Raw genomic sequence first — 12,139 nt, 5'->3', positions numbered from 1 at the left:
TGCCACAGGTGTTGCCCCCCCTCCCCCGCAAAATGGCGTAACATTTGCTTTTTGCTTTTTTTTTTTGGCTGCACCTGCAGCATATGGAGGTTCCCAGACTAGGGGTTAAATCAGAGCCACAGCTACTGGCCACAGCCTATGCCATAGCCACAGCAACATAGACTCCAAGCCAAATCTGCAACCTACACCACAGCTCATGGCAATACACCGGATCCTTAACCCACTGAGCGAGGTCAGGGATCGAACCTGCAACCTCATGGTTCCTAGTCAGATTGTTTCTGTTGCACCACGACGGGAACTCCCCCAAATGGCATAACATTTGCATATAACGTATGTACGTCCTCCCATATACTTTAAAACATCTCTAAATTACTTATAATATTTAATACAATGTAAATGCTTTGTAAATAGTTGCTTGCATGTAGCAAATTCAATTTTGCTTTTTAGAACTTTCTGGACTTTTTTTCCTTTTCTTTTTTTGGCCATGCCAGAGGCATGCAAAAGTTCCCAAGGCAGGGACTGAACTCACGGCACAACTATAACCAGAGCCACAGCAGTGATAACACAGGATCTTTAACTGCTGAGCCACGAGGGAACACCTGGATTTTTTTTTTAATATTTTTCATCCAAGGTTGGTTGAATCTGTGGATGCAAAACCTGAAGATACAGAGAGCCAACTGTATATGTTTGCCCAAGAACACTTCTAATCCTGTGAAGAATCTTTTATACATTCCCCAAGATAAAATAACTACTCCTGCTTCTCTCTGTAGATCTAATTCCTATTTATACCTCAAGACCACTATAAAATCTTTCCTCTTCTTTCAAATTCATAGCTCACCCCAACCATGACACTTGGCACTTCTTAGATTTTGCCACGTAAGTAATATCTTAACTTATAAAACATGTATTTTTGGTTTACACACCTAGAGTGCAAGCCTCAAATGGTGGCAACTATGTGCTATGTTTCTTCCAACATCTTTACATTTTTTAATAATGGCAGGTAGATGATATATATATTTTTTGTTTGTTTGTTTGTTTTTTTAGGGCTGCATCCATGGCATATGGAAGTTCCCAGGCTAGGGGTCAAATCGGAGCTGCAGCTGCTGACTTGCACCACAGACACAGCAACACAGGGTCGGAGCTGCGTCTGTGACCTACACCACAGCTCGTGGCAACACCAGACCCTCAACCCACTGAACAAGGCCAGGGATCAAACCCACATCCTCATGGATACTAGTCGGGTTCGTTACCACTGAGCCATGACGGGAGCTCCAAGGAGTGCTTTTATAGTTGCCTCACCTACTCTCCTCTGACTCTAACTACACTGTCTTTTGGTAAACGTGTACCAAGGCCTTGTGCTAAACAGTGTGAATAAATAGATGAGGGAACCACTAACTTACTCTCAAGGAACTCATAGCAGAGTAGAGGGAGAGAGACAAGGAAACAGCAAATTGTTGTAATAAGTATTGAATAACAAATACAGCACACAATACATTGTAGAGATGAAGAAAATCTAGCCACTCTGATGCTGAATGTCTGTCTCATTGTACTGAGACACCTTAAAGTTATAATTTCCTCGTTCTCTAAACCTCCCAAATTTTTCAGAATATCCAAATCTCTAGTCACTTACCCTTGTTGCACAGGCTGTAACTGCAAGATTACTTGGGTTTTAGTGTCTTCGGGGTTCTCCCCTTCATTTCCTTCAGTGGGTACCACAACCACATCCCCCACTGGGACGCTCACTTCCGCATTAGCCATCTTTCACATGAAGTCAGATAGTTGGAGCTGCTGTCAGAAACAAGAAGTACCAGTAACTTTGTCTGGTTTGAAAACACGGCAACCACAGGAAAGGAACACCAAGATAATAACTATTAATTCCAGAGGCACCCTGGAGACCATGGTCCTCTGAAAAGAAGGGAACTGTGAGAGGGAAAAGGTGTTGACATAGACTCTGATCTTTCCAGAAATGCCTTAGCACTCACTTCCTACTATAGGTTTTCTTAGTGTGATTCACCCAGTGGTGTGCCAGAGCCAGCTCTTACCAGCTCCTAAGAAACAACTGTGCACACCTTTTCCCAACTCCGAGTTTAGTGACATCAAGTTGGTAGCTTGAAATCAGTGATGCTGTGAGTATACACACCACAGAAACTGGCAAGCACCACCAATCAGGGTATTTTTTTCTTCTAGAGAGCTAGTTTACAGCACACCACTAGTTCCATCCCAAACAGTAAGCTCCTAGAAAATGAGAATCATTATTTTTTTTGGAACTAGCCCTTACACTCTATCAAGTGTTCTGTCCTTTGTGAGTGACGTACTTAATAAGTATCTGCTGACTAAACTAAGTTGTATGGGAAGAGAAAGATGATTTGCATTGTGTGGTTGTTTAATAAATGCTGAATCCAATTGTGTGACCTCTAGGAATGTCTTAATATCCCTTTGTCTTAGACTGAATGGAGATGTGATCTTTCCTAACATCTCCTTTGGAGAGCTGCTGGGGAACCACAAACTCCTTGACTCTAAAGTAACTCAAAGAATAATCTTGATGTTTTAAAAATATGGCCACACCCAAGACATTCCCAAGCCAGGGACTGAACCTAAACCACAGTTGCGGCAACACCATCAGATACTTTAACCCACTGTGCTGGGCCAGGGATCAAACCTGCACCTCCACAACGACCAAGAGTCACTGTACTCAGATTCTTAACCCACTGCTCCACAGCAGGAACTCCGAATTATTTCAATCTTAATAAAAACTCAGAAGGCCCCAAGTTGTTCTGCAGGTGTCGGTCTTCACATTTGATCAGAGAGAGTCAGAGTCACTTATGAGAATATAAGTGAGAGCACTGTATCTACTTAGATATGTGATGACGGACTATGTTAGGACTTCGCCGAACTGTGCATAGACACACAATGGATGCAAGTCTGAATATGCAACTGGTACTTAGACAACCGAATCCACATTTCAGCTCTGCCATAGCAATTGTTCACCTATAAGGCACACACTTAAACATATCACTCAAAGTCTCCCTCGGAGTTCCTGCTGTAGCTCAGCAGGAAACAAACCCAACTAGTATCCATGAAGATGCAGGTTCCATCCCTGGCCTTGCTCAGTGGGTTAAGGATCCAACATTGCAAAAAAAAGAAAAAAAAAATCTAATTTGGGGGCCAAACTTTCCCAGTTTGATCTGCAATTATAATATACCAAGAATCTTAAGACCCAGCCACACCAATTCCCACTGAATTCTGAATATATAATACATAATTTCAGGTTTCTATATCTTTGATATTCTATTCCATAAACCCCAAACTCCTTTCTCCCTCCTCTCCTTCTCCTTTCAAGGCCCAGTTCAAAGCTCACTCCTCCACAAAGCCACTGCCAAACTATTTTCTTTTCTGCGGTCCTCCAGTACTTGGCTTGCAGCTTCTCCTCTAGTGTTGATCAACTGTGCCTTGCACTGAGTTGACCAAACAGACATCTACTGCACTGTATGCTCTGTGAGGACAGGTGCTGCTTATCTAAAAACCTTGTCTCCCACAGCCTTGCTCCTCTTAGGCACTGACATCTGTTGGTTCAATTTTTGTGTTTGACCTAAATTCCTCTTATCTTAGACTTCTGCCCTTTATGAGTCTCACATTCAAACTTTTTTTCCTGGATTAAACACCTCCTATACCCCAAATTGAAAGCATGTTCCCTCTCAAACCTGCTCCTATGTTTCCTGCCTCAATAAATGGTGCTTCCCTCCACCCATTTTCTCAAGCCAGAAACTAAGGAGTTATTTTTGACTCCTCTTTCTAAATCCAACCAACCACCAAGTCCTATTCATTCTATCACCTATATATCTCTTTTAACCATCTCCCTTCTCCATCTGTGCTGCCACCACATTCTGAGCTACCACACTAGTACCTGGATTTTTCCAGCTGTTTCTCATCAGTACCCTAATCTCTGGTCTTGATCTCCAACACATTATCCACAGAGCAGACAAAGTGATCTTACTAAAGGTCATTTCCCCTCTTAAAAATCCTTCAGTGCATTCTCTTTGCTGCTATTAATGTGCAAACACCCTGACATGGCTACAAACCCGCCGCCCCAAATCTGTCCCTCGTCTACTCTACCAGCCTCATTTCTCACAGTTCTTCCTCTCACATCGTGGGCTCCTGCCATTGAATTTTTTCCAACTTCTCAAATATCCCATATTTCCTGGCCTGAGCCTTCACACTTGTTTGCTCTACCTGGAATTCTCTTTTCCTTCCTCTTTGGCTAGTCACTGCTAAACTTTTGAGACTTATTGGAAACATCACTTCCTCAGAGAGGCCGTCTGAAACTTCCTTAACTGGATTTTTTTTTTTTTTTTTTTGCTTTTTAGGGCCACACCCAAGCATGTGGAGGTTCCCAAGCTAGGGGGTCCAATAGGAGCTACAGACGCCGGCCTATGCCACAGCCACAGGATCCAAGCTTCGTCTCTGCAACCTACACCACAGCTCATGGCAAGGCCAGATCCTTAACTCACTGAACGAGGCCATGGATCGAATCCGAAATCTCACGGTTCCTAGTCAGATCTGTTTCCACTGCACCACGACGGGAACTCCCCTTAACTGGATTTGAGAGGGTGTTCTTGCTCCCTCAACGCCTGTAGTACCCCTGTCACAACCATCATCCCACTATGTCAGCCTCCTCTGCCAGACTACATCCTGGGAGAGCAAGCGTAGCTTTTCTTTTTCAATGGGCTCCCCTGTGCTAGCTCAGTGCCCAAGACACAGAGTGTAAGAGTTTTCAACTATCCAACTTCCATCAACAAAACTTTCTAAGGAAACCTAGCACATGGAAGGTGTGTAAAAAATTTTTGTACAATGAGTTACTCACTTTACCCTAAAAGACTTCTAGAATTTTCTACCTTAGAAACTTAGGGGATATAAATTTGTTAAAAAGCTCAGGCTAAGCTGCCTTGCTTATTACCCATCATTATAGCCAGTTCAAATATTTACTGAGTCTCTACTCCACATCCAACACGGATTTAGGCTCCTTGGAAATGAAAATGGATAATCTGCTCTTAAGGAACTACAGAAGGGAAAGAGATATGTGACAGTGTCACAGAGCAGAAGGGAAAAAAGGAACTGCAAGATATTTCAACATACAATGTGAACTTCTATAAATTAAACGTTTAAAACTAGGAGGAAAAAGAGAATCAACAGACTGGTTTGGCTTGCTGCCAGCAATAAAACTTAAATGATTAGGACCCCTGAGTCTAGAAAAAGCCAAAAGGAATACGATAAAGAATAAAATGGCATCAAATTGTAGAATAATTGAACTAAGAGAAATCTTCAAAGTTTGAACCATTAAAATGTAGGGTGAACTGAAATACACAGCTAACATTTGTCAGACACTTGTTTGTTGTTAAGCATTATTCTGTTATATAATGACTTTAAAAGACGTAATACTTTAGCATGTAACAACTGTAGGGAATTCAATTCAAAAAAAGTGGTTTAGATGTTAAAAAAGTAATGACATAGGTAAATTAATGGGTTAGAGAAGCAGAATTAGAAGGATGCTTCTAGTTTCAACCTTCTACCCTACTCAACAATACCCTGAATAGAACCCTACTGCACTGTTGGTGGGAATGTAAACTGGTATAGCCACTATGGAGAACAGTTTGGAGATACCTTAGAAATCTATACATAGAACTTCCATATGACCCCGCAATCCCACTCTTGGGCATCTATCCGGACAAAACTCTACTTAAAAGAGACACGTGCACCCGCATGTTCATTGCAGCACTATTCACAATAGCCAGGACATGGAAACAACCCAAATGTCCATCGACAGAAGATTGGATTCGGAAGATGTGGTATATATACACAATGGAATACTACTCAGCCATAAAAAAGAATGACATAATGCCATTTGCAGCAACATGGATGGAACTAGAGACTCTCATACTGAGTGAAATGAGCCAGAAAGACAAAGACAAATACCATATGATATCACTTATAACTGGAATCTAATATCCAGCACAAATGAACATCTCCTCAGAAAAGAAAATCATGGACTTGGAGAAGAGACTTGTGGCTGCCTGATGGGAGGGGGAGGGAGTGGGAGGGATCGGGAGCTTGGGCTTATCAGACACAACTTAGAATAGATTTACAAGGAGATCCTGCTGAATAGCATTGAGAACTTTGTCTAGATACTCATGTTGCAACAGAAAAAAGGCTGGGGGAAAAATGTAATTGTAATGTATACATGTAAGGATAACCCGACCCCCTTGCTGTACAGTGGGAAAAAAAAAAAAAAACAATACCCTGAATAAGTGGTTGACTAACTTCTTTTTTTTTTTTTGCTATTTCTTTGGGCCGCCCCCACGGCATATGGAGATTCCCAGGCTAGGGGTCCAATCGGAGCTGTAGCCACTGACCTACGCCAGAGCCACAGCAACGCGGGATCCAAGCCGCATCTGCAACCTACACCACAGCTCACGGCAACGCCAGATCGTTAACCCACTGAGCAAGGGCAGGGACAGAACCCGCAACCTCATGGTTCCTAGTTGGATTCGTTAACCACTGCGTCACGACGGGAACTCCTAACTTCTTGATTAACATTTTCCTTAATAGGAACTCGTATTTTACTCCTTACCCCACTCACACTTTGGAGCTCAAGAGGACATTTCTGGCTGCTTCTCTAATCTTCTGAGTTTATCAGAGACGATAATTATCATCATCCACAATATGTTTCCCAGTGTCAGTAAGACACAGGTCTGATCCAATATGGCAATTCTTACATTCTTTAGAGAAGCAAGTCTGGGTTGAATATTTCTTTCTTTTTTTTTTTTTTTTTTTTTTTTTTGCTTTTTAGGGCCGCACCTGCAGCATATGCAAGTTCCCAAGCTACAGCTGCTGGCCTATGCCACAACCACAGCAACACAGGATCCGAGCCGAGTCTGTGACCTACACCACAGCTCACTAAGCAACGCAGGATCCTCAACCCACTGATCGAGGCCAGGGATTGAACCTGTATCTTCATGGATCCTAGTCGGGTTTGTTAACCGCTAAGCCACGAAGGGAACTCCAGGGCTGAATATCTCTTATTAACCTAAATACCATATTCCTAGCCGAAACCAGCTCTACAAACTACACGGGCTAATTGCAAGATCATCTCTTTGAGTTGAATGTAAACTGAAAAGTAGCTCTCGTTTATAGTAACAAAAACTCCTAAGGGCAAGATGAGTGAGTTGCTCCTTTGGGTATTTCATGTAAGGGGCCTTAGAGTATTCATTGTGAAATCACACAATACTCTGTAATTCTAGGAGGACACATGTAAAGGAAATATGTCAAACTTATGTGAAAAGGAAGAATTATTTGCAGTTATTTTCAAAGACACCTTGAAAGTAAGCATTATGACTACTCACCTAAACTATCAAAAAACTAAAGAAATTATATATCTGGATTAAATTCATTGTGTCCTGAAAAAAAATTTTTTTTGTCTTTTTAGGGCCACACCCATCTCATATGGAGGTTCCCAGGCTAGGGGTCTAATCAGAGCACACAGCAACGCCAGATCCAAGACCCATCTGCAACCTACACCACAGCTCATGGCAACGCTGGATCCTTAACCCACTGAGCGAAGCCAGAGATCGAACCCACAACCTCGTGGTTCCTAGTCAAATTCGTTTCAGCTGCACCACGACGGACACTCCCCGAAAACTTTTTAAAACATGGCAAGATGTATACACAAATGTCACATAATCATAGGAACATCAGAGTTGATAGCTGAAAAGGAATGACAGGAATACCAGACATCCTGAAATTTTCTAACCCCAAAATGTATTTATTCCACACTTCACTGTAATTTTTGTAGACCGTGTAGTCTATTCTTAACAAATTTCCAAGTTAAAACTTCATTACTACTTAAGGCCAAAACTCCTTGATTTTTTTTTCCTTCTTTGTTTCTTCTCATGTATTTAGTAGGTAATCTAGGGTGCTACCAGATGTAAGGAAGTCAACAAGATGACTGCACAGGACCACTGTGAAAGAGGCAGAGGAAGTGAATGTTGGTATAAGTCACATATTGACTATTACGTAGGTGTTTAGGGAAGCAACCGTATATAAAAGAGTTTTGTGAAGGGTCACCCTACTACAGTTGAGTAGAATTTTGCTTAGGACAAGACCAAAATACAGCCCAAACTAACCAAATGAAGTTGAGTACAAGTTACCTATTCAGTGTGTGTTGAAGTAAATATGAACAAATGGTTGACTAACAACTAATGAAAAAATTTGTCGTCAGTAGACATTAAATACACATAATTGATAAAAGGCTGACAAATTAGGGGAGTCAGTCCAAACATTTAATGAAATAGTCTCCTAAAAGCACTTCTGAAACCATTAGCAGAGGCAAGGAGAGAGAAAACAATTCTTCTGTGAGACTAGAATTATCTGATCCTCCTTTTCCTTAATCCTCCAGGTTAAGGAAGAAAACCCCATTTTTTGGTTCTCCTAAACAAACAAGGCCCCTTTCTGTTCCTTAGGAAGTGTTTCTGAACTTCTCTCATCTTAAGAGGAGAATGCAGGCCTCCTCCTGCTCTTTGGATGGCCAAGCGTTCCCTTGATTCCCCAGGTCAAGACTTGCCTTAGTCTGAGTGGATCACACTCGAGGACTCCCAAGTTAGAGTCCACCCTCACCTCTCCTTCCTCTCAATTAGGGGACACCAGGTCAATTCCCCTGTCATTTAGAAAGCTGGGGTATTCTCCCCATCAAGATCTTCTCCCCGGTCCTCAAAAACAAGATTTTCCCCACTCCCCAACATACGATATTACCTTGCTCTCTATCTATAACATCAGGAGGTACTCCAACCTCTTTTATTCCCTCACAGATCTGGTCCCTTCTCAGTACCTCCTCTGGAGGCTGAGGTGTCTTCCTACCGCCCCCTCACGTAGGGAAAGGTAGGGGCCTGCTCACTTTCCCTTGGAGCTCTTCTTCCTTGGCCCCTGCTCCCACTCCCCGGACCTGTCACCACGCCTTCGGGGAAACAACGGCCTCTTTTCCCTTAGAAAGAACGGCCGAGGCCTCTAACACGATCCCAGGTGAAGCCTGGACACCCCTTTCCTCAGCAGAACCCACTCTCTGCTCTTGCTCCCCACCCCAAGGCTCCGAAGGGTCCTCCTAGGCGGGCAGCGGGCTTCCTTCACCTTTTGTCCCCCTTTCTCCCCACCCCCACCGCGACCCAGGCCTCTCCCCAGCTCCTCATCGAGGGCCCTGGTGCCCCCCGGATCCCGCCTCTGGGGATACCCCTGGATCCCCAGACCCCTCGCCGGGGTCCTGAGCGTCCGGGCCTCTCAGTCCGGAGTCGCTCGGGCCCCTCCTGGCCCTTCGGCCGAGGACTTCCGGGCCCCTTGGTCCGGGGGTGCCGGGGCCCCCCAGTGCCAGGCTTGCCGGCCCCCACCACTCTCGGCAGGGGGCCGGACCCGGGCGGCACGGCCAGCCGCGCTGGGGGCGGCCCGGCTGCTCGGGCGGACCCAGCGGCAGCGTCCCCCCACCCCCCCGCGGCGCCGCGACGTCCGCTCGCTCCCCGGCGGCGGCGGCGGCACGCACAGGGCGTGGGGAGGCGCCCGCGGAGGCAGCAGCCCCCCGCCCCCTGCGCGCCCGCCCGCCCTCGCCGGCCGCCGCGCGGCCCCCGCGCCCGCCCCCCCGCCCCCACCCCACCCCGCGCCCGCGCCCGCGCGCCCACCCCTCCCCCTCCTCACCGTCTCCGTCGGGCGGGCGGGCGGCGAGCGGCCAGGGCGGGCGGGCGACGGAGCATGCGCAGAGGCCGCCACGGCCGCTACCGCCACCGCCGCCGCCAGGCCAAGCATCAACACTTCCGGCCGCCGCCGCCGGCGAGCTGGCGCCTTAAAGGGGACGCGTTCTTATTGCCGGCCCCACGGAGGATGCACCCCAGCCGGAAGGTTTGGGGCCTTTATCCGAACTAGAATCTCCCGCGCTGGAAAATTAGTGTTGAGAGGGACGCCAGGGACCCTAATAACTCTTCTAACCCCACTTCATGGCTGAGGAAAATGAGGCCTAAATTAAAGATTCACCTCATCCGCAATTGGAAGCAAAAACGAGACTCCCCATGGAGGACTCTGACCCTTTTACCTCCTCAAATCCGGCTGTGAAGCTTACATTTATTAGCCCTTCAAAAGTGATGATCCAACTATCAGTTTGGAATCAAAAGACCTTTTTGAGTATGGCGTCAGTAAGCAAACCCCTTGTTATTCTATGACCCATACATGTTCACCAAACCTTTTATGCGAGGTTCAGGTTCGGGTTCAGGTCTTAAATACTTAAAGGGTTACCTAACAGCCCTAAGCCCCCTATTTCGCCTAAGGCATAAAGTTGTTGTTAGTGTTAAAAGAGATTGACACTTGAAAATGCTTGAGGATGTTCCTGGGGCCAGTAATAATAATTAGCAAGTATTAAGACCTTTCTAAGGCAGGCCTTTGTCTCGTATAATCCTCTTTTCAGCCCTACTAAGTAGCTTCTTTTCATTCCCATTTTACAGATAAATACTGGAAGCCAGAGAAGTTAATCCCTACAAGTCACATAATATGTAAGAGGTACAACCAAAATGTAAACTCAGGGAGATCCCCTCGTGGCTCAGCAGTAATGAACCCAACTAGGATCCAAGAGGACACAGGTTCGATCCCTGGCTCTGATCAGTGGGCGGAGGATCCGTGTGCTGTAGTATAGGTTGGAGACCTGGCTCAGATCTGGCATTGCTGTGGCTGTGGTGAAGGGTGGCAGCTACATCTCCAACTCCACCCTTAGCCTGGAAACTTCCATGTGCCGCGGATGCAGCCCCAAAAAGACCAAAAACAATCATTTGTATTTTATTTTGTTTTTTTTGAGGGGCATCTAAATGAAGCTGTCCAGAATGAAGTTGGATTGACTTTTCTCAGGCAAATTCCAGGGTTGGACTTTGGGACCTGTCACTGTAGTGGGACCACAGAGGTCAAGAGCGGATGGGTCACCCAAGAAGATGTGCAGGGAGGAAGGGACCTTGAGGCCCAAACCTGGGGAACATTAATCTTTGAGGAACCAGAAGGAACCAACCAAAAGTTGTCAGAAAGGTAAGCTCCTTGGACAGAAAAGAGAGATGCCCAGAGAGCAGGCAGGGAGTTTCCAGAAGAAGGAGATGGCACTACCAATGCCAGATACTACAGAGAGCTCAGGCAAGGAAAAAGGAGAAGTCACTGGATTTGGCATCTAAGAGGTCATTGATGATCCTTTCAGGGTGGGTCACCTCTGAGGTTAGGAGGGAAGCCAGACTGGTAGTGGATCAAGTGAGAGGAGAAGTGGCAGAAACAGAGGGCCAAAGTTTTTGACAAAAAAGAGGAACTAAGACATAAGGCAGGAGTTCTGTCCTGGCTGAGTGGAAACAAATCTGACTAGCATCTGTGAAGACGCAGGTTTGATTCCTGGACTCCCTCAGTGGGTTAAGGATCACACGTTGCTGTGGCTGTGGTGTAGGGCAGAAGCTACAGCTCTGATTCGATGCCTAACCTGGGAACCTCCATATGCTATAGGTGCGGCCCTAAAAAGAAAAAAAAAAAAGACATAAGGCAACAAGATAATTATTTTAAGAGGAGAAAAAAGCCATGTGAAGCCTTTCTTTTTTGTTTTTTTCACTTGTTTTTCCTGTAATTTACATGTTCACTGTGGAAAATTGTGAAGCACATAAAAGGATGGAGAAGCAGGAAAACACCCACTTATTTAATGTGGTGTATTTCCTTCCTGTCTTTTTTCTATGTATTTTATCCTTTACCTTGAAGAATTATCTTGAATGCGCAATCTATATTATACTTCTTTTTCCCCTTAAACACTATTTTGTAAACTTTTCTTTTTTTTTAGGGCCACACCTGCAGCATATGGAAGTTCCCAGGCTAAGGGTCGAATCTGAGCTACAGCTGCCAGCCTACACCAGAGCCACAGCAACGCTCAGATCCAGGCTGCATCTGGAACCTACACCACAGCTCACGGCAACACCAATCCTTAACCCACTGAGCGAGGCCAGGGATCGAATCCATGTCCTCATGGACACTAGTCGGGTTGTTACTGCCCAGCCACATCAGGCATTCCTTGTAAACATTGAAGAGAGTAGTTTTTCTTCTCTTC

At 45.4% G+C, this 12,139-nt stretch overlaps 1 protein-coding gene across 4 annotated transcripts in view; it reads right to left on the bottom strand.

Moving 5' to 3' along the window:
* GMEB1 (glucocorticoid modulatory element binding protein 1) overlaps positions 1–9,839 on the bottom strand; it is a 47,039-nt gene extending 37,200 nt beyond the window's left edge. For 2 of the 4 annotated variants that reach the window (XM_047792908.1, XM_047792909.1), the window contains exons 1-2: positions 9,730–9,839; positions 1,631–1,785 (exon numbers count right to left, since the gene is read on the bottom strand). In XM_047792908.1, coding sequence (XP_047648864.1) covers positions 1,631–1,758 — 128 coding nt within the window. In that variant the 5' untranslated portion in view covers positions 1,759–1,785; positions 9,730–9,839. Of the gene's footprint in view, positions 1–1,630; positions 1,789–9,729 lie in introns of all 4 variants that reach the window. The other 2 variants (XM_047792910.1, XM_047792907.1) reach the window with 2 other exon arrangements.
* Positions 9,840–12,139: the final 2,300 nt, after the last annotated feature.

The sequence above is a fragment of the Phacochoerus africanus genome, chromosome 8 (genome assembly GCF_016906955.1).
Source record: "Phacochoerus africanus isolate WHEZ1 chromosome 8, ROS_Pafr_v1, whole genome shotgun sequence".
Classification (NCBI taxonomy): domain Eukaryota; kingdom Metazoa; phylum Chordata; class Mammalia; order Artiodactyla; family Suidae; genus Phacochoerus; species Phacochoerus africanus.
The sequence above is the reverse complement of the archived record's forward strand: the minus strand, read 5'-3'. Positions and strand labels throughout refer to the sequence as shown.